The sequence below is a fragment of the Spermophilus citellus genome, assembly GCF_964194105.1.
Source record: "Spermophilus citellus genome assembly, chromosome: 2".
Classification (NCBI taxonomy): domain Eukaryota; kingdom Metazoa; phylum Chordata; class Mammalia; order Rodentia; family Sciuridae; genus Spermophilus; species Spermophilus citellus.
In genome coordinates, this window is record NC_138183.1 from 234,628,957 (window position 1) to 234,650,005 (window position 21,049).

At 36.5% G+C, this 21,049-nt stretch overlaps 1 protein-coding gene across 4 annotated transcripts in view; it reads left to right on the plus strand.

Annotated features, from left to right (window-relative positions):
* TTC17 (tetratricopeptide repeat domain 17) overlaps positions 1–21,049 on the plus strand; it is a 110,044-nt gene that overhangs the window by 42,708 nt on the left and 46,287 nt on the right. For 2 of the 4 annotated variants that reach the window (XM_081264974.1, XM_081264976.1), the window contains exon 17: positions 19,148–19,318. The exons of the other annotated variants lie outside the window; for them this stretch is intronic. In XM_081264974.1, the coding sequence (XP_081121100.1) occupies positions 19,148–19,318 (171 nt within the window). The remainder of the gene's footprint in view (positions 1–19,147; positions 19,319–21,049) is intronic. 4 annotated transcript variants of the gene reach the window in all.

The following is a 21,049-nucleotide window of genomic DNA, read 5'->3' on the forward strand; positions in this document are numbered from 1 at the left end:
GATTCCCAAGTGGGGTTTTTTTGTTTTGTTTTGTTTTGTTTTTTGAGGCTATCATAAATGGAGTAGTTTTCCTCGTTTCCCTTTCAGAGGATTTGTCACTGATACACAGAAATGCCTTTGATTTATAGCTGTTGATTTTATATCCTGCTACTTTGCTGAATTCACATCAATAGACTTATAGATAAGAATCATATTATGATCATCTCAGTAGGTGCAGAAAAAGCATTCGACAAAGTACAGCACCTCTTCATTTTCAAAACCTTAGAAAAACTAGGAATAACAGGAACATATCTCAACATCATAAAAGCTGTATATGCTAAACCCCAGGCCAGCATCATTCTAAGTGGAGAAAAATTGAAAACATTCCCTCTAAAAACTGGAACAAGACAAGGATTCCCTCTTTTACCACTTCTATTTAACATAGGTCTTGAAACACTGGCCAGAGCAATTAGGCAAATGAAAGAAATTAAAGGGATACGGATAGGAAAAGAAGAACTCAAATTAGCACTATTTGCTGATGATATGATTCTATACCTAAAAGACCTAAAAAATTCCACCACAAAACTTCTAGGAGTTTACTTTTTCTATGAACAAGTTTCTTGTATTAATAGAAACTTTCTACTGTCATCTCTCTAACCTCTCTTGGAATTTTCTTTTTTGGAGAAAGGGTTTTATATGTATGTGATGACCTTTTTGTAGAAAATCTTTTCCTTAGCATTAGTTTCCAGTATTTTTGTTCAGTATTTCAATTTTTTGAACTTTATTCTTAGGTCACTCATGTGAGTAAAAAAACTGTTGTTGAGCCTTTCCCTGAGAGCTAAACTTTAAACTAGTCCAGGAAACTTAATAACGTGGAATGGATCTTTCTCAAATCTGTAGTGTCTGATAGTCTAGGTTATTCCAGTAATGTTATTGGATCCAATATAATAACAATAAAAGAAAATAATTTAACTTGGAAAGAGGGACTATAATTTTTAGTTCTTTCAGAGAGAGTTCATCAATTTAAAAAAAAAAATATATATATATATATATATATATATATATATATATATATATATATATATATATATATATTAGCTCCTTTTACATTGTAGTTAACCAGTTGCCTAAGCTAGCAGGTCTTTGCTAAAGTCACTAGAAGTTGTTATTATCACTATAAGCCTAAAATCATTCTGATATAAAAATATAAATTAGAAAATAATCTAAGATCTTAATAAATATTATTACCCTCAGTGGAAATGTATGCTATAATGTTCTCTAAGTTTAAAACTCATTGATAACCAGGTATGATGGCACATGCCTATAATTCCAGCAATTTGGGAGGCTGAAGCAGGAGGATCACAAGTTCTAAGCCAGCCTCAGCAATTTAGCAAGGCCCTAAGTAACTAGGCAAGACCTGTCTCAAAATAAAAATGGACTGGGAATGTAGCTTAGTGATTAAGTGCTCCAAGGTTCAGTCCCTAGTACCAAAAAAAAAAAAAAAAAAAGAACATCGGTAGTACTGAACCAATTTAAGTGTTGAATTTTTCTTTGACTGTGTTTTTATGTTACTTATTTCCAGAGCAGTCCTGCTCATTCTCAGTCAAGGTATTGAGTTGTAGCTTTGAAAAGCTGAAGCTTTTAGGGTACCGGAAGGGGTGGTTCTAGGGATAGAACCTAGGACCTTTTACATGGTAGAGTGGCAAGCACTCAGCTCTACCACTGCTCTACATCCCTAGCCCAAAAGGCTGAAACTTGAAAAAGCAAACCCCTTTGTAGAAACTATGAACTTCTTATATTACAAATCTGAACAATTTTGTGTACTCCCATTATCTGAGTTTTAAATGATTGAAAATGAAAAAAAGAAAATTTCTAAATAATGGTTAGCATTTTGATACCTTCATGAAGTCAGATGATTCAGTATGTTCTTTTCCATTTTTGCAGTATCAAAATAAGCTTCATAAGTTATCTTAAGTGTCTGGTATATTATCTATTTAAAATTTTTATTATAATGATACAAAGGTTTCAAGAGATAGACAAAGCTTGGGATTCTTTTTCCATATAATAATCAAGGAATTCATATCATAGTTGTTTTTATTAGACAGGGATTTAACTTATCCATCTTCTTCCCAACTTAAATAATTCTGTAATAAAAGTCTGTTTTGAAAGCTATCAGTTTGAAAGCTTTTCAGATTGGCCTTTCAGGATCAAAAATAATGGGACTGGGGATATAGCTCAGTTGGTAAGAGTGTTTGCAAACTTGCACGCACAAGACCTTGGGTTCAGTCCCAGCACCACCAAAACACACACACACACACACACACACACACACACACACATCAAAAGTAACTAAGTACTCTTGAAAAACTAATTAAAAATAGTCTTTCTGTTTTATTGTCTTCTGAAAATTGTTTAAAGATCTATATTTAATAACTTTATACAGCAACTATAATACAGTGTAGTACCTTACATAGTATGAACTTGGTGGTAAAATTATAGGCAGTATCTTTTTTTGGGGGGGGGATTGGCTTATTTCTTTCTTTTTTTTTATTGTTGGTCGTTCAAAACATTACATAGTTCTTAATATATCTATAGGCAGTATCTTAACAGCAGCAAGGGTTTTTTTTTCTTACATAATTATGACATTTTCATGTAGATTTTCAGTTTGTTTCTTGGAATGCCTGCACAGGTGATATATTCTATTAATATTGAATACTGTTGCATTCAGCTTAAAAATATATAAATACTAGCCAGAAATTCTTTTTCTGCTTTTAAAGACATTCTAACTAAAACAGTATCACTTAGTTTAGAATTATTTATCTGACAGCTTTGATTAACTTAGAAATCATTATATTGGTTGCTGTTAGTGAATATGTTTTATGTGATTTGTTTTGGTTGATTGGTTTATATTGGGAATTGAACTCAGGCATACTATACCAATGAGCTACATCCACAGGTATTTTTTGTTTTGTTTTGTTTTGTTTGTTTTGTTTTTGAGACAAGGTCTTGCTAAGTAACTTAGGGTCTCACTAAGTTTTTGAGGCTGTTCTTGAACTTGCAATCCTCCTGCCTCAGCCTCTGAAATCACTGGGATTACAGGCATGCACCATCACACCTAGCAGTACATATGTTCTTAAAGCAGCTGCTTATTCTGACCTTACTCTCACCCCTTTCAATAGCATTTAATCCTTTTCTTTTGTACAGTGCTGTGAAGGAAATCTTACTAGGTTGATTTTTTTTTTAATTGCCCACTCAGGTTGACTGTAAAAGAGAAATTGGTGCTTCAAAGTTTGGTTTGGTTTGATTTGGTTTTGTGGGTTTTTTTTTTTTTTTCTTTCTCTCCTGTGCTAGGAATTGAGTCCAGGGCCTTGCACATACTAGGTAAACACTCTGCTGCTGAACTATACCCTCTACCCCTCCAATTTTGATTAAACATTTTATTTTGGCAGTTTTGAAATACATACAGTTTTTCCATATTTATAGTTTTGTTATTTTACAATTTTATTTAATCTAAATAGAACTGAAGTGGACATTTTAACAAACTCATTCTTAAATAACAACTTATTTGGCCCTTTATAATATAAAATGAAATCTGTTAAATGAATGTGTGATGGTTTTGAATATAAGCAAGGTCTCTGAGGTATCTTTCTCTCTCTCTCTCTCTCTCTCTCTCTCTCTCTCTCTCACACACACACACACACACACACACACTTTAGTCAGTGGGAAAACTAAAGGGTCACAGAGAATGAAACTTCATGAAACAATAGTGGTTATATTCCCTAATTAAAAAGAAGGAAAATAATTTTATTAACAATTATGAGCAAATTGATGAATATTGAATCTGTAGAAAAATTTAAAAATACATTGATATAGCAAACAATAACATGATAGTAGATTTTCTAAGCACTTACTATTCTAAACATTTTAAAAATACTTTCAACTTTGTAATTTACTAATTTACAAATAAAATTACGTCATTTGCAAAGATATTTTCTCCCATTAAGTAGAGTGTCCTATTATATCTCATAGATTTTACTTTATTTTTAATATTCTCTAATATTATTTTGTATTATTAGGAAGCATAAGACCAATGTTAGTTTTAATATATTAGACCTAGATGCTTTATAGATATGCTACAAATGACAGCATTGATGTTTACCAAATAAATAATTAAATATTAAACCCAGGATTTCTGAACCCTGTCTTTTGTTAATTCACTGAGACACAGGCACACCTAAAAACATTGGCCCAGATATTTAGAAATTATGAACAAATATCCTATAGAAGAACTCAGACTTTAATGTCTTAAGCAAAATTTTTAGAATTTTATGCAAGTTTCTATATAATATATATTTTATAGCTTTTGCATCTACAGAAAAAAAATAGCAATTTTCAAATCATGTACATGAACTTTATTATCTTAACATTTCTGTATTTATAGAATCTATTTATGTAAATCATACCTCCCTTAATAACTTGTTTCATTGTCCTGTTTTAGTCTGTATTCTTCAACCTGAATTTCTGTAGATTTATCACTTGGATCTCAAAGCAATTTTACATGGTGTGCAGATTTTCAAGAAAAAGAAATCCTGCGTGTTTCTGCCCTCTTGTGGACTCTCCAGTATTTGCAACCTGCAATTAAAAACATTTTGCTTCATCTCATTCATCATAAGAATTAGTGAAGATACCTACTTACTTTTTTTAAGATAGTCTTATAGATCCAAATTTTGTAGCATTTTAACATGCTGTTAGATCACCTCCATTTGTTTCTGTAAAATTTTGGTTAATTTATTACGGGTTTTGAAATCCTAAGATGCAGGTACATCTTACAGCAAAGCCAGATATAATTGTCTACATGTAGTAAGTATCTAGATGTCTTTACATAGTGCTTCTTTACTTAACTGGGCAATACTTATTTCATTAGCAGATAATTCTTTGACATGTATCTATATAATAGGAGAATAAGAAAAAAAATTATGAATTTGTAGATTTAGAAACAAAGGTTATGCTTTATTCAAGTCATAGAATCAGTTAATAATAGAGCTGAAATTAAAATCTAAGTCCTCTGGTTCCCAAGCATTAATTTTTTTTTTAATGGTACTGAGGGTTGAACCCAGGGGTGCTCTACCACTGAGCCACATTGCCAGCTTTTTTTTTTTTTTCTTTAGCAGGATCTCCCTGAGTTGCCAAAGCTGACCTCAAACTTTCAGTCCTCCTGCCTCAGCTTCCCAAGTGGCTGGGATTACAGACATGTGCAGTTAATTCTTGCATTCTCAACAAGTTATAATTACCCTACTGCCGTAGTTGGAAGAATTCATGTTAGTCGATTCTTGAGACATATTATTGCAAGTGGTATAATTATTGTACTTTTATATCATCCTTCAAAAGAGGTATATGCATCCCTATAGAAAACACAGTTCCAAGCTAGCTAATGTAGGACAGCTATAAGTCTCATTTAGAAAGTAAATTGAGGATTTTTGGATTTTGTTGTAGGATATTTGCCTAGCAGTGATCCAATAAAAAGGGAGAGATTAGAGATTAAGGAAAGAGATAATTGTAGAATCAAAGTTCTTAAGTAGAAAGGAGGGAAGGAGAATAGGGGTTATCCAAGGCACAAATGTAGGGGTTGTGTTTAGATAGGAGCAGGGACAATATAAAGGCATGCTGGAAGATTGAACGGTAGAACTTCTAATTGCTTCTTAGTGAAATGAGAGGTTCGTTGTCAGATGAAAATGAAGGGGCTAAGGATGTTGGCAGTTTCATGAGAGACCAAAGACTGAAAACAGTTGTTTCAGAATGTGAATTAACAAGAGAAGTTTCTAACTTAGTAACTGGTTAGATGTTGGTATCACTAATCATGAAAAGAATACAGAAGAGAAATATCTATGCATTGGTGTGCTGGGAATCACAAGGTCAGTAATGGATGTGTTCAAGTTCAGTGAATACATACATGTTCATTTGGTGATTCCTCTGGTTCCCTCAGAAAGAATGTACAGAGTTTGAATAAAGTACCAAGAATGGAATATTAGAGAAAAATGCTAACATTTAAGGAGAACCAAGAGTGCTAGATACTGAAGACGAACAAAATTTGAGAAAGAAGAAGTTGATAGTAGTATGTCCTATATTGGTCCCCAAATATGACACAAACATCACCAGAGGGATGCAAACTTTTAGGCAGTACTTCTAATACTTATGGTTTATTTTAATAAACATTAGAAAAAAAATACATAACTTTCAACTTACCTGCATCTTTACCTACTCCTGAAGACAACCCCTACATATGTGCCTGCGTCCTTATGCTTTGGACCCCCTCTCCTCCTTTCTCTTCCCCTCCTCTCCTGTCTACTTAAGAACTTTGCTTTGACAATTTTCACTTTCCATAATCTTTAGTTTTTCCCTTTTTATTGTGTCATTTCTAGGCAAACCTACAATTTGTGAAAAATAGTACAAGTTATCCTTTATCTAAAATGCTTGGAACCAAAAGAATATTAGATTTAGGAATTTTGGAGGGGGGGTGTTGGCATATACATAGTAAGATATCTTGGTAATGGGACCCAAGTCTAAACATGAAATTTATTTTGTTTCGTAAAAACACCTTGTACACCTAGCTTGGAGGCTGTTGTATGCAGTATTTTTGGTGCGTGTGCATTTTGAATCACCCATCACTTGAATCAAGTGTGGAATTTTCTGCTATGGCATCATTTTCTCATTCAGAAATTTTGAGATTTCATATTTGCAGACTGAGATGCTTAACCTGTACTGATTTTCCCTTTCAGTATCCATAGATGTAAGATTAAACTGTGACTCCGTTAGAGAAAAACATTATGTAAATATGATATTAGAACCTATGAAACAGACCTGACAGTCATTAGTAAGGAAGTATGGTGTGGGAAGCTCTAGGTTTAATGACTTAGAAAGTCAGGATGACTTCATTTTATCAAAAACATTTTCTGTAAAATGGGAAGATATCTACATTAGAACAACACGAATAAATTTTAGGATAATGGAAGTATCAAAGTGAGCTCTATATATAGTTGAATTACTTTCAGAGCTATTAGCATAGTTTCTAAAATATAACTCATTTCATCATGTCACTGAGTGACTAAAATAACTTTAAAGCAATGGGAAATTATGCCAAGAATAATTCTTCAGATGGCATGTTAATAATAAGAGGAAACAAATAAGAAAAGCCATATTTTTTTAAAATTCACTTATTAGAAACAAAAAGTAATTGTGTGTTTAAAATAAAATGCAAGGAAGACTGCTTTAACAGCCCATTCTCACAGCAATTAATTCATTTCTAGGAGAAAAATAGTTGAAAATTTTGATAGGTGATTGAAAAAATAGGGCATTTTTCAACATGTAATGCACACAGAGCAAATTTTTTCTTCCTGTTTCACCAAGAAGTATCAAAGTGGATCTGAATCATTGCAGACTTGACTCTGATAGTCTGAGTACTGAGATCAGGGGCAGCAGCTCCGTTTTCACTGTAGACATTGCAGTAGCACTTTTTGAAGGCAGCCAGGGTCTCAGGGGTAGCACTGCCGCTTTGTCACTCAGTTATGGACTACCTAATGCTTGATAACTTAACGTCACAATTCTGTCTTCTCTGAATTACAGTGCTTGGAGTGTTCTGTGCCAGTGTTAAGGATATTCTCTTGAGTCCTAAAAGGAAGTCATCTACATTTTTGAAGTAGTAAATTAAATTTAGATCACAGTATGTATTTCATATGTATGTAGGACGTCCACTGAAAGGTATCCTTAATCATATTTTGTGATCATGTATCTGTTGATCGTGTTGAAAAATTATATTTAGAAATCTTTCCTTATATATGAGCTCCATTCTGCATCAGGAACTTACCATAATTTCTTGAATTCACATCACGAATGACAAAGTGATTGTTCACAAAACAACCAAGAAGAAATATGTAGAATGAACAAAGTGAAGTCTGTTTAGCCGAGCCCCATTAATCATTGGCCAAGATCTTGTTAGTCAGTGTCTTGCTGCAGTCTCCTGATAGGAACTGAAAGGGCCTCACTTCTAGTTATACAAGCTTATGTGTACTAAGTTAGGCACGTTCATTGGATGTCTTTTTAATTTTTTTAATTTAATATAATTAATTTGTTTATTTGCAGTGCTGGAGATTGAACCCAGGGCCTTACACATGCTAGGCAAGTGCTTTGCCACTGAGCTACACCCCTGTTTTTTCTTATAAATCTTCAGCTTTTACCCATTGTTCTAGATGTTTTGGAGATATTTTAGTTTATGTAATGTTAAGCTTTGCCATCTCAGCAGCATTGACACAAGTCTCCTCATTCATTCTAATTGGCAGAATACATGCACATACATAATACCCATTCTACATTGGTAGCAAGGGCTCTTTTTAAAAATTTGTAAGTGATGTGTGCCTCAAAAAATTCTTTATATGTGCTGTGAGAGAATTGAAATGAATTCCCAGATTCAGAATATTTTTTTTTCTTTTTTCTTGGGGGGGAAGAGTGTAAAACAGTGAGCACTAAGCATTTAGACCCCTTTATAAATCTGATCATTAGATGATCTCTACTCAGTTCCATGGCCTGATGGAAATAAAACAGAGTCTCTGATAATTACTGGGTGAAAAGCACTAGTAACATTTTAAAAATACATACAGTTGAGGAGACTTGCTATATATGTGTGTATGTGTATATACTAGTCTAGGTTTTTCTCCCCATTTTTTTTTCATTGTTAGTAGTTAGTACTAGTAGTTGAATTTATTTCATATTAAGGAGCTGTACTCTTTGGGAAAATCTCAGTAATTTTGTTATTTTTCCTTAATCACAAAAGTTTACTGGTTATGATCTCAGAAATTCAGGAGAAATTAAATCATATTTCATAGCTATTGGCTCCTCATTTAATTTTTTTTTTTTAAAGCAAATCTGTGGCTGAGGATGTAGCTCAGTTGGTACTTGCTTCGCATGCACAAGGCACTGGGTTCAATCCCCGGCACCACACACACACACACACACAAAAAAAAGCAAACATCAATTTGATGTTCAAAATGTGCTTTTCTTAAAGAACTTTTTGCCCCATTAGCTATGCTATCAGGCATCGGTTAATAATCCAATCAGATCACACATATCCAAAGTGATGATTATAGAAACTAATAATACAAATAACAATTCCCAGGAAACAAGAGCCAGAGGTCAATGGCACCTGACAGCTCTGGTGTTGAACAGGTCTGATTCCTGCTGTTCATGCAACAGTATAGCCCTGTTTTCATTAATGATATTTTTTTAAAAAAAAGAAAACCCTGGGGCTGGGGATGTGGCTCAAGTGGTAGCACGCTCGCCTGGCGTGCGTGCGACCCGGGTTCGATCCTCAGCACCACATACCAACAAAGATGTTGTGTCCGCCAAGAACTAAAAAATAAATATTAAAAATTCTCTCTCTCTCTCCCCTCTCTCACTCTCTCTTAAAAAAAATAAAAAACCCTAATATGAAAAAAAAAATAAGCAAGTCACCATGTCTCTCATAGTACACTGGCTAAAACCATAACTTAAGAGTTGGGAGAAAAGTGAATAGGATCCTGGAAACCAAATTACAATGTGCAAAGCAGCCACTGAGGTATCTTTCTCCTGGTGACTTTCATTTGGTGATACAAAGCAAAAGGAAAAAGTGATACCATAACACTTGTTTTTCTATACTTTCCACTTGATTTTGTGCCCTGGCTGTATGTAATTAGGTATAGATAGATATACTCAAATCCAAGTACCTCTAATCACACACCCCTGAAGTGGGTTTTGCAGTCAAAGAATTGGGGAACTTGTGTTATTGAAATCCACAAGTCTGTGCTAAAAATGTACTTTTGTAGAGAGGCTTGAGTAGAATTTTTAACCTTGGCTTGAACGTACCCACTACCCATACTATTGAAAAGACCCGTTCTTAGTGCTTGCTCTTTGTCCATTTATCTAGGTCCTATGAGGTATAGTACTAGACCCAGGACCTGATGTGTTATAAAATTAGGATCTTGGGTTCTCATTTGAAAATGTGTCATTAAAATTCACTTAATCTTAACTTAGAGGGTTAAAAAGACCAAGCCGCCTATGAGATTCTATTAGTCTTGGTCTGGCATTATATCCTTGGTCTAAGAAAAAAAGGTAAGCCTTTGTGCTCTATATGTATAATATGAATTATAATGCATTCTGTTGTCATATATAACAAATCAAATTTTTAAAAAAAGGTAAGCCTGATATGCCTAACAAGTACTTCTCATGGCTGGTCCCATCCCTACTATTCATATCTCTGTGCCTCCATTTGCAGTTTCAGGAATAGGAACAGAATTAAAAGTATATTAGAGTCCTTTTCTCAGCATCAGCAGGCAAACACACTTGGAACAGGAGAAAGGAGTCAAATGGAAAATCCTTAACGTTGTGGGAAGCTACGAAATCTAACCATCACCCGCCAACTATTTGTAGGTTTATTCTGTTAAAAACTGAGTGAAGCAGAATCACTGTAATAGTGTGTAGCTGAATCAAAGAGACATCCTGAATTTAAGCTTGCTGATGACTGAAGGACTTTAATGTCTGCCTTTTACAAAGTCTGTTGTAATCATGCCAAATCCTGGTGTGTAATGATGCAACCAGGGGTAGTCTGTTTTCTGTACAACATCCATCCTGCTGGTTTTATGTATTTGCACATTTATTTTTTACAAGTCTTCCCCATGACCCCCTCCTTTTCCCACCCCAAAAGTACCAATCTAACCCATCTTTCAAGGCCCCCTGTTGCCATATGATTTACCTTATCCCCTAATTATAAGTAAGGTTGTAATAACCAGTCACTTTAGCTACTGGGACTCGTCATTATATTTATTTGTGCACATCATATAACTCTTCTCCAAGACTCTCCAAACTCCCTGACAGTAGGACCAGTCCTTTTTTCTTCTTTATACTCTAGCCCACCATGTACTCCATGTCCTACCCCCATGTTTAGCACCCAGAATGCACTTTGGCAAAGTAGCCGGTGATATTTTGAGTCTGAGCCTAATTAATAGAAGTGGTTAAAAGCAAGTTGCATGCGCCTGCTGTTTTCCCAGAGGACTGTATATGAACTCTCATTCAATTGAACCCCCATCCAATATGCATATATAGATGTAGATCTCCTTTTAGAATCTGCAGCTCCCAGCATCAGAGGGAGAAAAGGAATAGTCTTGTCCACTGTAAGCTAACACATCTCATAATTATTCTCCCACCTCCATTCCCCACTGTTTGTTTTTTTGTTTTTAATGAAAGTTGCAAACAAATGTCCCTTTTGACCCTCATTCAAAATTAACATCCACAGGTAATCATTAAGCCTGAGGAAGTCTGGTAGATTTGGTTCCCTAATATGGCATGAAGAAAATTTCCCTAGGCTGAAGTGTGCCAGAGATTTAAATTAAAAATAGTAATATCTATGGCAGTTTATTTTCTTTTTCAATATAGTCTCTGCATGAAAACTGTTTCATAGTAAACTCCTAATGAATGTTTAAGTTCCCTTTTTTAGAGATGAAATTTGATCTTTTTCTTTTCTAGAGGAAGTAACAATTCCCAAGAGTTTGGATTCCACCTGTGTGTGTGTCCTGGTGTCTCTCTAAGCTGCTGCTCACTTTGCTTCCTGTATTGTAGTCATTTAGGAGAAGGCCCCATGGCAAGATCAATAATCCAGATTAATAGCCAGTTCTCCTTTTTCTGCTGTAAAATGAGGCAGGGAGTGTAGGTCTGCAGAAACCAGTTCAGCCCAAAATTTTTAACAAAGATTTCCCAATGTGTGCAAAAGAGTATTCCCCAGGAGAGAATTCTGTTCCAGAGTATGTAGTTAAAGGGAAACACAACTGTACATGTATGGGCTTCTCTTTCCTCCAGCTCTCCTCTGATGCATTCATCTCACCAGGAGAGAATGCCAGTGTAAACCTGAGATTGCCAATTTCTAGTCTCTAATATGGTCTCTTTTCTCTCTGGCACTGCACTTTTAAGGTCAGTCAGTACATAACCATTACTTTAAAGTCTCCTGCAAAGAATTTCATTCAGTAGTAATTGCTGAATAGGAGCAGATCTAAGGAGCCATTCCTTCTGTTGAAATCATTTCTTTTGTCCTCCCCAAGTAGAGGCCAGCACAGGGAAGAGGAGGTGAGGAATCTTCGTTTGCCATTCAGAGACAGTCATCAGCAATCCAGGTTTCATCCGAACTCATGGAGTTCTGTATTCTTATTTTTACACTGCTTTGATTAGTGGTGTTTTCCAGAAGTCTCCTTATCGTAGCACAGTAGTTTATCTTCTCATTTCAGATTAAGAGCCTAGACACAGTAAATTGACTTATCCAAGTTCATATGCTCAGGCTTTAGCTAAGGCAGAATTTGAATTCATACTGTGGAATATGTCTCTAGGTAAAAGGTCTGTGGACTCTGTCACCACCCTTGAAGGTATAAATCCTAAAGGTATGTGTTCTCAGTAAGATTTTTGTCTTTCTAGTATTTTACCTATTAACTGTGCAGCACCAAGGCTCCACAGGCCACCCTGGTAAATGTTTCCTGATAATATCTTGAAGTCATTTTGTGTAACAGTGGTGAGCAACTGAAAAAGATATAATTGTGTTCACTTCATGAGTTACTTTATTCTGTTTTCTAAAGACAATTATATTTTACTAGAGACATAAATATTAAATAATGTTATGGGTGGACTTAAATTTTAATAAAATGAAACATTTCCAATGTGTTTCTAAAAATACATATTTACAAAACATCATTTGTCTTTTTAACTGCATAATTTGCATGCTGTTGGTTAGAAAGGTAGGAGGAAAGGGCTGGATGTGCAGCTCAGTGAGGTCAGTGGCAGAACACCTGCCTAGCATGTGAGAGGCCCTGGGTTCAATCTCCAATTCTGGAAAAAAAAAAGAAGAAAGAAAGAAAGAAACATAAAGAGAAAGACAGATTCTACTAAAAGTGACTCAAATCTGTTAAAAGGATGAAAGTAGTCTGTATTTAATGGAATATACCAGAAATGCTTCCTATATAAGGTAAATTTTCTAAGAGGCAATACAGGAGACTGTATAGTATCAGTTTACTAGAGCTAGTAGGAGAACCTTTAGAATATTCCACTCTTCACAAAGATGATTTTTCTAACATCTACTAACTTTGCTTTCAAATTCAAATTACCATTACAAATCAATTTATTATTTAGATCTTAGAAATTCATCGTATAATTAGGTAACACAGCAGTATTCCTATGACTTGTTTTATTTAAAAAAAAAAAAAAAAAAAAGAGTGAGCAAGTGAAATTTGTGGGGAAGACCAAAGCAATATAAACAACTAGAGGGATTTGTTGAGCTGCACAGAGCCCAGTGTTGATTTAGCTTCACATATTTGTCTACAGTTAGTTTTCATATGGTAAGGCAGTGAATTCACACCATTATAGAGTCCCTCAGAGAACACAGAAGAGACAACTATAAAGCTAATTTCTTATACTAAAAATCTGAGGGCTTACATATGCCGAAAAGCTTAATCTGAATTGTTATTTTCTTCTAAAAGACTGGTAGAAATGAACTCTGTACCACCTCCAGCATCCCCTGTGCATGCGTGCACAGACACCCATTGAAATTAGGCAAATCCCATAATAACTTGTAGTAGCCAGTTGACCATACTCAAAATTCTGCAATGGCCTTGGCTAAAAGACCTTATTTACAGGATTACACTGGGATAACTTCTCCATTGCAAGTTTTCAGGGAGACAACACTAAGAATAATAGCATCTGTGTACTGGGCAGCTTTTTGTATTTAATTCTTAACAATCTAATGAAGGTACTACAATTAAACTCAGTTTGCAGTTGAAGAGACTGATCCTAAAGAGACTAAAGATGATTCATCCTGCTCTACAGAGCTGGAAAGTGGTGGAAACAGGATTTGAACTCATGTAGTCTGGTATTTGTGCTCTCCTCCATTATGTCCTAGTACTGAAAGAGCCATGCGATCTTGGCACCGTGCTAGCTTTAGTTCCTTGGCCCTTACCAAGTTTTGATGCTTCTCAACTCATTTGTAGCATTTGTTTATTGTAAATAACCCTGGAGGATTCAAAGGTAGCCCACCAGCAATTTATTTACTAACTTAAGAGATTCAGAAAGTAAGATTCTTTTATTTAACATGAATGCCTGTAATCCCAGCAGCTTGGGAGGCTGAGGCAGGAGAATCGTGAGTTCGAAGCCAGCCTTGGCAACATCAAGATGCTAAGCAACTCAGTGAGACCCTGTCTCTAAATAAAATACAAAATAGACCTGGGGATGTGGCTCAGTGGTCGAGTGCCCCTGAGTTCAATCCCTGGTATCTCCTCCACCCCCCCCCCAAAAAAATGCTAACTCTAGTTAGAGAGTAGAAAATATTCTTCTAGAGACTTTATCAACAAAATTAACATGAGAAGAAAGGAGATTTTCTTAACCGTAAAAATGATAGGATTTCCTGAGAACTTTGCTTACTCTGAAATACTGTCTACTATGGCATAAATGCTTTATCCTTCAGGAGACCTATACTTTGACAAGGCATATTAAATATTTTTGTTTTCCAGAACACCCTTGCAGGATAGGTCAGTATTAATAACCTAATTCATGCAGGAGATGGTCTGATATGCCTAAGATCTCACAGCAGTTCCTAAACCTGCAGTACCTCCTTGGAGTCTTATACTTGGTTGGTATTGCCTTATAGTCTTTTACTTCCAAGAAAAGCCAAACCCACCAGAATTCAAAATAGATGTTAAATGCTTTGCAAGCAAGTATAGGGCAGTATGCATAGAAAAATGTTTCCACTTTCACCTGGGACCTTTTTGTCTAAAACATTTCATTTAAATTATAGTTCCTGATATATCATATTTCACACTTTGATTCAATTGGGTTATGAACTCCCATTTTTACCCCGTATACAGATTGCAGCATCGCATCAGTTACACATCCACTATTTTACATATTGCTATACTAGTGTCTGTTGTATTCTGCTGCCTTTCCTATCCTCTACTATCCCCATCCCCTCCCCTCCCATCTTCTCTCTCTACCCCATCTACTGTAATTTATTTCTCCCCCTTGTTTTTTTCCCCTTTCCCCTCACTTCCTCTTGTATGTAATTTTGTATAACCATGAGGATCTCCTTCCATTTCCATACAATTTCCCTTCTCTTTCCTTTTCCCTCTCACCTCTCACCCCTGTTTAAAGTTAATCTTCTTCTCATGCTCTTCCTCCCAACTCTGTTCTTAGTTACTCTCCTTATATCAAAGAAAACATTTGGCATTTGTTTTTTAGGGATTGGCTAGCTTCACTTAGCATAATCTGTTCTAATGCCATCCATTTCCCTGCAAATTCTATGATTTTTTTTTAAAGAGAGAGGGGAGAGAGAGAGAGAGAGAGAATTTTTTAATATTTGTTTTTTAGTTCTCGGCGGACACAACATCTTTGTTGGTATGTGGTGCTGAGGATCGAACCCGGGCCGCCCGCATGCCAGGCGAGCGCGCTACCGCTTGAGCCACATCCCCAGCCCTCTATGATTTTGTCATTTTTTAATGCAGAGTAGTACTCCATTGTGTATAAATGCCACATTTTTTTTTTATCCATTTGTCTATTGAAGGGCATCTAGGTTGGTTCCACAGTCTTGCTATTGTGAATTGTGCTGCTATGAACATCGATGTAGCAGTGTCCCTGTAGCATGATCTTTTTAGGTCTTTAGGGAATAGACCGAGAAGGGGAATAGCTGGGTCAAATGGTGGTTCCATTCCCAGCTTTCCAAGAAGTCTCCATACTGCTTTCCAAATTGGCTGCACCAATTTGCAGTCCCACCAGCAATGTACAAGTGTACCCTTTTCCCCACATCCTCGCCAGCACAGTAATGTTTCGAACAACCAACAATAAAAATTAAAGGAAAAAAAATAAAATAAATTATATAGTTCCTTTAAAAGTATAAAAACATACCCCTCAAGTTTAGTCTAAGCTATAGAAATCCACTTTTGCATCAGCAAAAAATAATTTGTACGCTTGGAAGATGACTTAGTACTTTCCAGGTGACCTGTCATAGTTCCTTCTCCAATATTTTCTTATTTCTTTGATGAGAACATCATCTTCACCTCTACCAGAAAATTAAGAAATGTTTTTCAGGCAGGTAGCTTTTTGTAGTTCCCCTTTAAGCCAGAACAGACCAATACTGTGGTCCAGAGAATAGAGACTTTTAGTTCTTTCTGAAGTGCTTCGCTTCCCCCTTAGGTAATTAGAAATAATTTTAAAATTAGCCAATTTGACTTTCTATAATTAGTCTAGCTACTTAGGCAGATCATACCAGAACTCTAAACCAGTCTGTTTTTAACTGTTATCTTAAGAAAGTTAATTTTAACAGCTCTTAAAGCATTTGGTTTTTATTTGATGATGTTGATGCTATCTCCAAGAAATACCCTAACAGAAACCTCGTGTTCTTCTTTCATTCCTCCAGTTCTCCTCTCTCCTCCCTCTCCTGCTGTCCTCTGAAAGGTGTTTGCTCTAGTTTCCTGAGTTAGAGGTCAAGACACTCCTCGAATGCACACAGCTGGCTTCAGGAGAGTGTCCAGGTTTGAGGTCATGCAGGAGGACTGAGTTTAGTTTTCGGGTCTCATGCACATCATATCTGTAAATTGTTGATAAGGCTTTTTTATTGTATATATTTAAAAAGATGAAACCAACTGAGTGTTTACAGCAAGAAGAGTGTATGAGAAACAAAAAGTGGCATTGGGGGCAGGGAGATAACCTCAGAAATCACAGAACTTCACTGGGTTGGAGGGTTACAGGTTTGTCTTTGCTTTAGTAATGTTAAGTTTTACACAACCTGTGTCGAGGTGAAAATGCTTTGATCAGCATCATTGTCAGCACTGTTTACTCTCTGCTTTTAATAGTCAGGCTTATTTATATCCAGATTAAGAGTTCTCTCTGAGAAGTGTGATGTTCTTCCTAGTAAGTCGTAGTCAGCTGGGTGTGAGGAGCTGCTTGTAGCCCAGTGGTAATGCTGTCCTGCCGGCTCCTCTGTGCTTACTGCTCGTCCCAGATGGTGAAAACAAGTGGAGGCAAATCAGCAGCCTCTTTCCTCTAACAGGAGAACTGAGAGAAAGAGAGCAGCTGCAGTTGTCTTCCCTGGGCTCTGCCCAGCAGTCCAGTCGTCCTAGAGTGCCGCCTTTTTGTTAGACTCGGCACTGGCTGGTGGAAAGCCAGAAGGCCATGTAGTAAGACAGACCTGATCCAGTCCCAGGCTGCCACTCACTTCCTGCTTGAGATTAGGCAGTTATTTCCTTTCACTGAGAACCAGTTTCTTCGTGTACAAAATAAGGATCAGTGTTTTTTTACAAGGTTTATATGAGGGCTAAGAGAAGGAAAAAGCCAGAGTACTTAGTAATCACTGGCTCCCAATCTTGTCCTTCCCCCTTTTCTAGTCCTGCCTGTTCTTCACAGTTCAAGTTCCCCTTACTCAAAGCTGCTTCTCTGAAGCACACACTTGGCACAGCACACTGCCTCGGTATTGTTTGTTCTATATAGAAGCTTTTTTTAAACTGGCAAATTGAGTACAGGGGTGCTTTATCACTGAACTACCTCCCCAGTCTTTTTCATATTTTATTTTGAGATAGATTCTCAGTTGCTGAGGGCCTCACTAAGTTACTGAGGTTGACCTCAAACTTGGGATCTCCCACCTCAGCCTCCTGAGTCTGGGATTACAGGCCTGTGCCACCACTCCCAGCTTTCTACAAGCTTCTTGAGAGTTTCAGCTCTCTTTAGGTCTTCCTTGTCTGCAGTACTTCTGTTGTGTGCAGCAGTCTCAGATGTGTGAGAGTGCAGAATTGGAAAATGGAAAGTGATTCCCCAGGCATGTAGTCTCCCTACTCCAAACTCTGTGCTCAAGAAGGTGTTGAGTCCACTACATTTTCTTGGTACAATAAGGGAAATAGCCTGAGAAGTATTTTCTTAAGTCATGGCACCTAAAAGGGAGCTATCAAATCCAGAAAAAGGGTTCTTGTTCTTCCATTGGTACAGGGAGAACTAGTTTGAGTATATCTCTTTAATAAGACAACATTCTCCAAAAAATGACTTTTGACGTATTTGAAAGAAAGCAGTTACTTATACACACTTAACCAAATAATTGTTCTCTAGCAGAAAAATCTGTGGCCTTCCACTGAGGATGCATTTTTTGGTAACAATGGGACAGAGGGAGGAAGAAGACACCTGTTCAGCAAGCCAGTGAGGGACCAATGTCATAGCTACATCATTGCCACATCAGACACAACAGCCCAGTATTCTCTTTCCCAGAAAATGACCATCAGATGGAGCTAAATATTATTTTTTTAATACATATGAACACACAATTCCTAAGAGAATCAAAACCCTTTGACTCGTAGGCAAGATTCTAAGTAGAGGTCGGTCTCACAGTACAAGTCAAAAGTATCAAACAATGCTAGGATTACATTCAAGATTTGGCATTTTATGCTTAGATGAATCTTTATCTATATGACCAGAACTTTTTTCTTTTCTGTGTTGCCTGGGTGGGCTTGAACTTTGGGGTCTTCCAGCCTCAACTCAAATAGCAGGGATTATAGGTGTGTCCGCCATGCCCCACTCCAGAACTTGTTTTCTAAAAGAAAAATAGACACCTTTGTTATTTTGCAGTCTTAAATTTGGAAGCTCTATCATTACCCTCCTTGGTTTTCACTTTTTTAATAATTCTTCACCTTTTGGTGTATGTCATTTTAAGCTATGACACAAGAATAGTATATTTCTCTGCTATAATTAATCTATTATATTCAAGTACTAATCTGTCATTCTTCACCTTTAAAAGCAAACAGAAGGAAAACTTTTTGATATTTTTAACTTCAAGGGAGTATTTTCACAGCTGTTACATAGTTGTTAAGAATGGAACAAAATCTTGGGGCTTGATCTTTGTCACTTTTTCCCAAAAAATACTTGGTTCTTAGAATAGCCTAGCAACCGAAACTTGAAGTTCAGTGAAAAGCTTGGCAAAATAATGATCTGCTTTTGGTGCTTCTGCTCACCAATTCATGTGTGTGGAGAAAAACTAGCCTTGCCACCTTTTTGCTCTTTTTGATGTTTTGGAACCTTGCATTGTGGGACAACACAAGAGAGATGTTTCTAATGTGTTATATCTGTGTCTCTTGTCATTGAGGTCATTGTCATGAGAAAACCCTGGACAACAGCCATGACAAACAGAAATATTTTGACAACTCACAGTCACTGGATGCTGCTGAAGAAGAGCCCTTTGAGAGAGGAACAGAGGAGGACCCTGTATTCTCTGTTGAGAATTCAGGGAGAGACTCAGATGCCCTTAGACTTGAAAGTAAGTTGATTTGACCTGGGCTGTGCTTCTGGGGAAAAATCAACTCTCTCGATCTTTAAGCTTCGGCTTTTCCCTCATTTCAAGAGTTCACTTTCTCCTATTTAACAGCCACTTGTGTTGTAGAATCATGAGGGTGACTCTCAGCCGCAAGGCAGAAAACAAGCTCTAATGTGATAGTGGTCTTCACACTTCCTCTTTCCTCCAACTCACTGTCTTTTGCTAGAAAAAATTTGATTCATTATATACCAATCTTTCTTCTCAGTGTTGTTATTCTATTAAGTCACTGAAAATAGAAAAATCAGCTATATATACACTAACTCAATAAAATTTACAAATGTAAAATAATGGACATGCCACCATTCCACTTTCTGACATTTTGAGCTGTGCCATGCTGAATAGTTTGTCAATTTAGAATGGCCAAAATGAATGACTTCTTTTTAGTATTCATTCTTCTTGACCAGTTTTCTCAAGTTGGAACTACACCTAACTCTCCACTTCTTGAAACTCTTTTCTCTCTTCTTGGTTTCTGGAATCGCTTGCTCTTGCCTACCCTCAAGACCGACTCTTTTTAAGTTTCCTTTACTTATTCTTTATTCTGCTCTCTTTCTGTGGAGCTACCCAGTATCTAAACTTGGTCTTCTTATTCCTCTGTGTCTTACCTGGTGGTGACTCAGAGACCTTGAATATACCAGTGACTTCAAAGCTGTGCGCTCAGCTAAGAAGTTCTGTAAAACTCCAGTTTTTATATCTACGTTTTTAGTGAGCTCTTATCCTGATATGCCAGAGGTACTTGACTTTATTTTTATCCCACTATTGAACTTGACTTTATTTTCATCCTATTTTCTGAGCTGCTTCTAATTCCTGTATCCCCTTTTAATGTAGCACAACTGACTCAGCCACCACTATAACCAATCAGTTTCTAAGACCTGTTGAGTCCACCATCTTGTCTATTTCCTCGCCACTGCCTGTATTCAAACTTTGTTTTTATCTTTGCTGTTACAGTAGCCTTTTACTTTAGTCTCTACATGTGGAGAGAGACAAAGACAAAGCAAGCGAATATACCTAATTGGTACCTATTTTTAAAAATAGATGTAGGGCTAGGGTTATAGCTCAGCGGTAGAGTGCTTGCCTAGTGCAGGAGAGGCCCTAGGTTCGATCCTCAGCACCACATAAAGACAGAAGCCGCCACTATTACCACTTTCTGTGTGTCCAAAGAGTTGTTTCTGAAATATTATTCTGATCAGGTAAGTTGCGTAGATTGAAGTGTTTTCAGTGGCTATTACCTAAAGTAAGAATCCAAAAGTCTTAGTTTGGCCCCTACTTCGCTCTCTAGCTGTGTCACCTACTAGTGTGCTACATGACAGGAAGTACAGATGTTTTTACCATTCTCCTCTCATGGCATGCTGTCTTGAGCCTCTTTATCTTTTCGCACAGGCTGGGAGTGACTCCTACATACACTTTTTAAATGGATAGCTCCCCAAGATCCAGCTCAAATGCCACTTTCTCCATGAAGCATTCATGATGGTCTCCAAGCATTTAGGTTGTCCTCAATGGTCTTGTTCCTACTATTTTTCAAAGCACTTTTCATATACTATTAATTATTTGCCTATCTTGTCTCCCATCAGACAATGAGCTTCTTATATACCCTGTCTTATGCAACTTGACATTCCTTGTGAACTGAATGCATTTGTTAGTGAAATGCATTTGCCTTCCTGTATAAATTGGATTAAT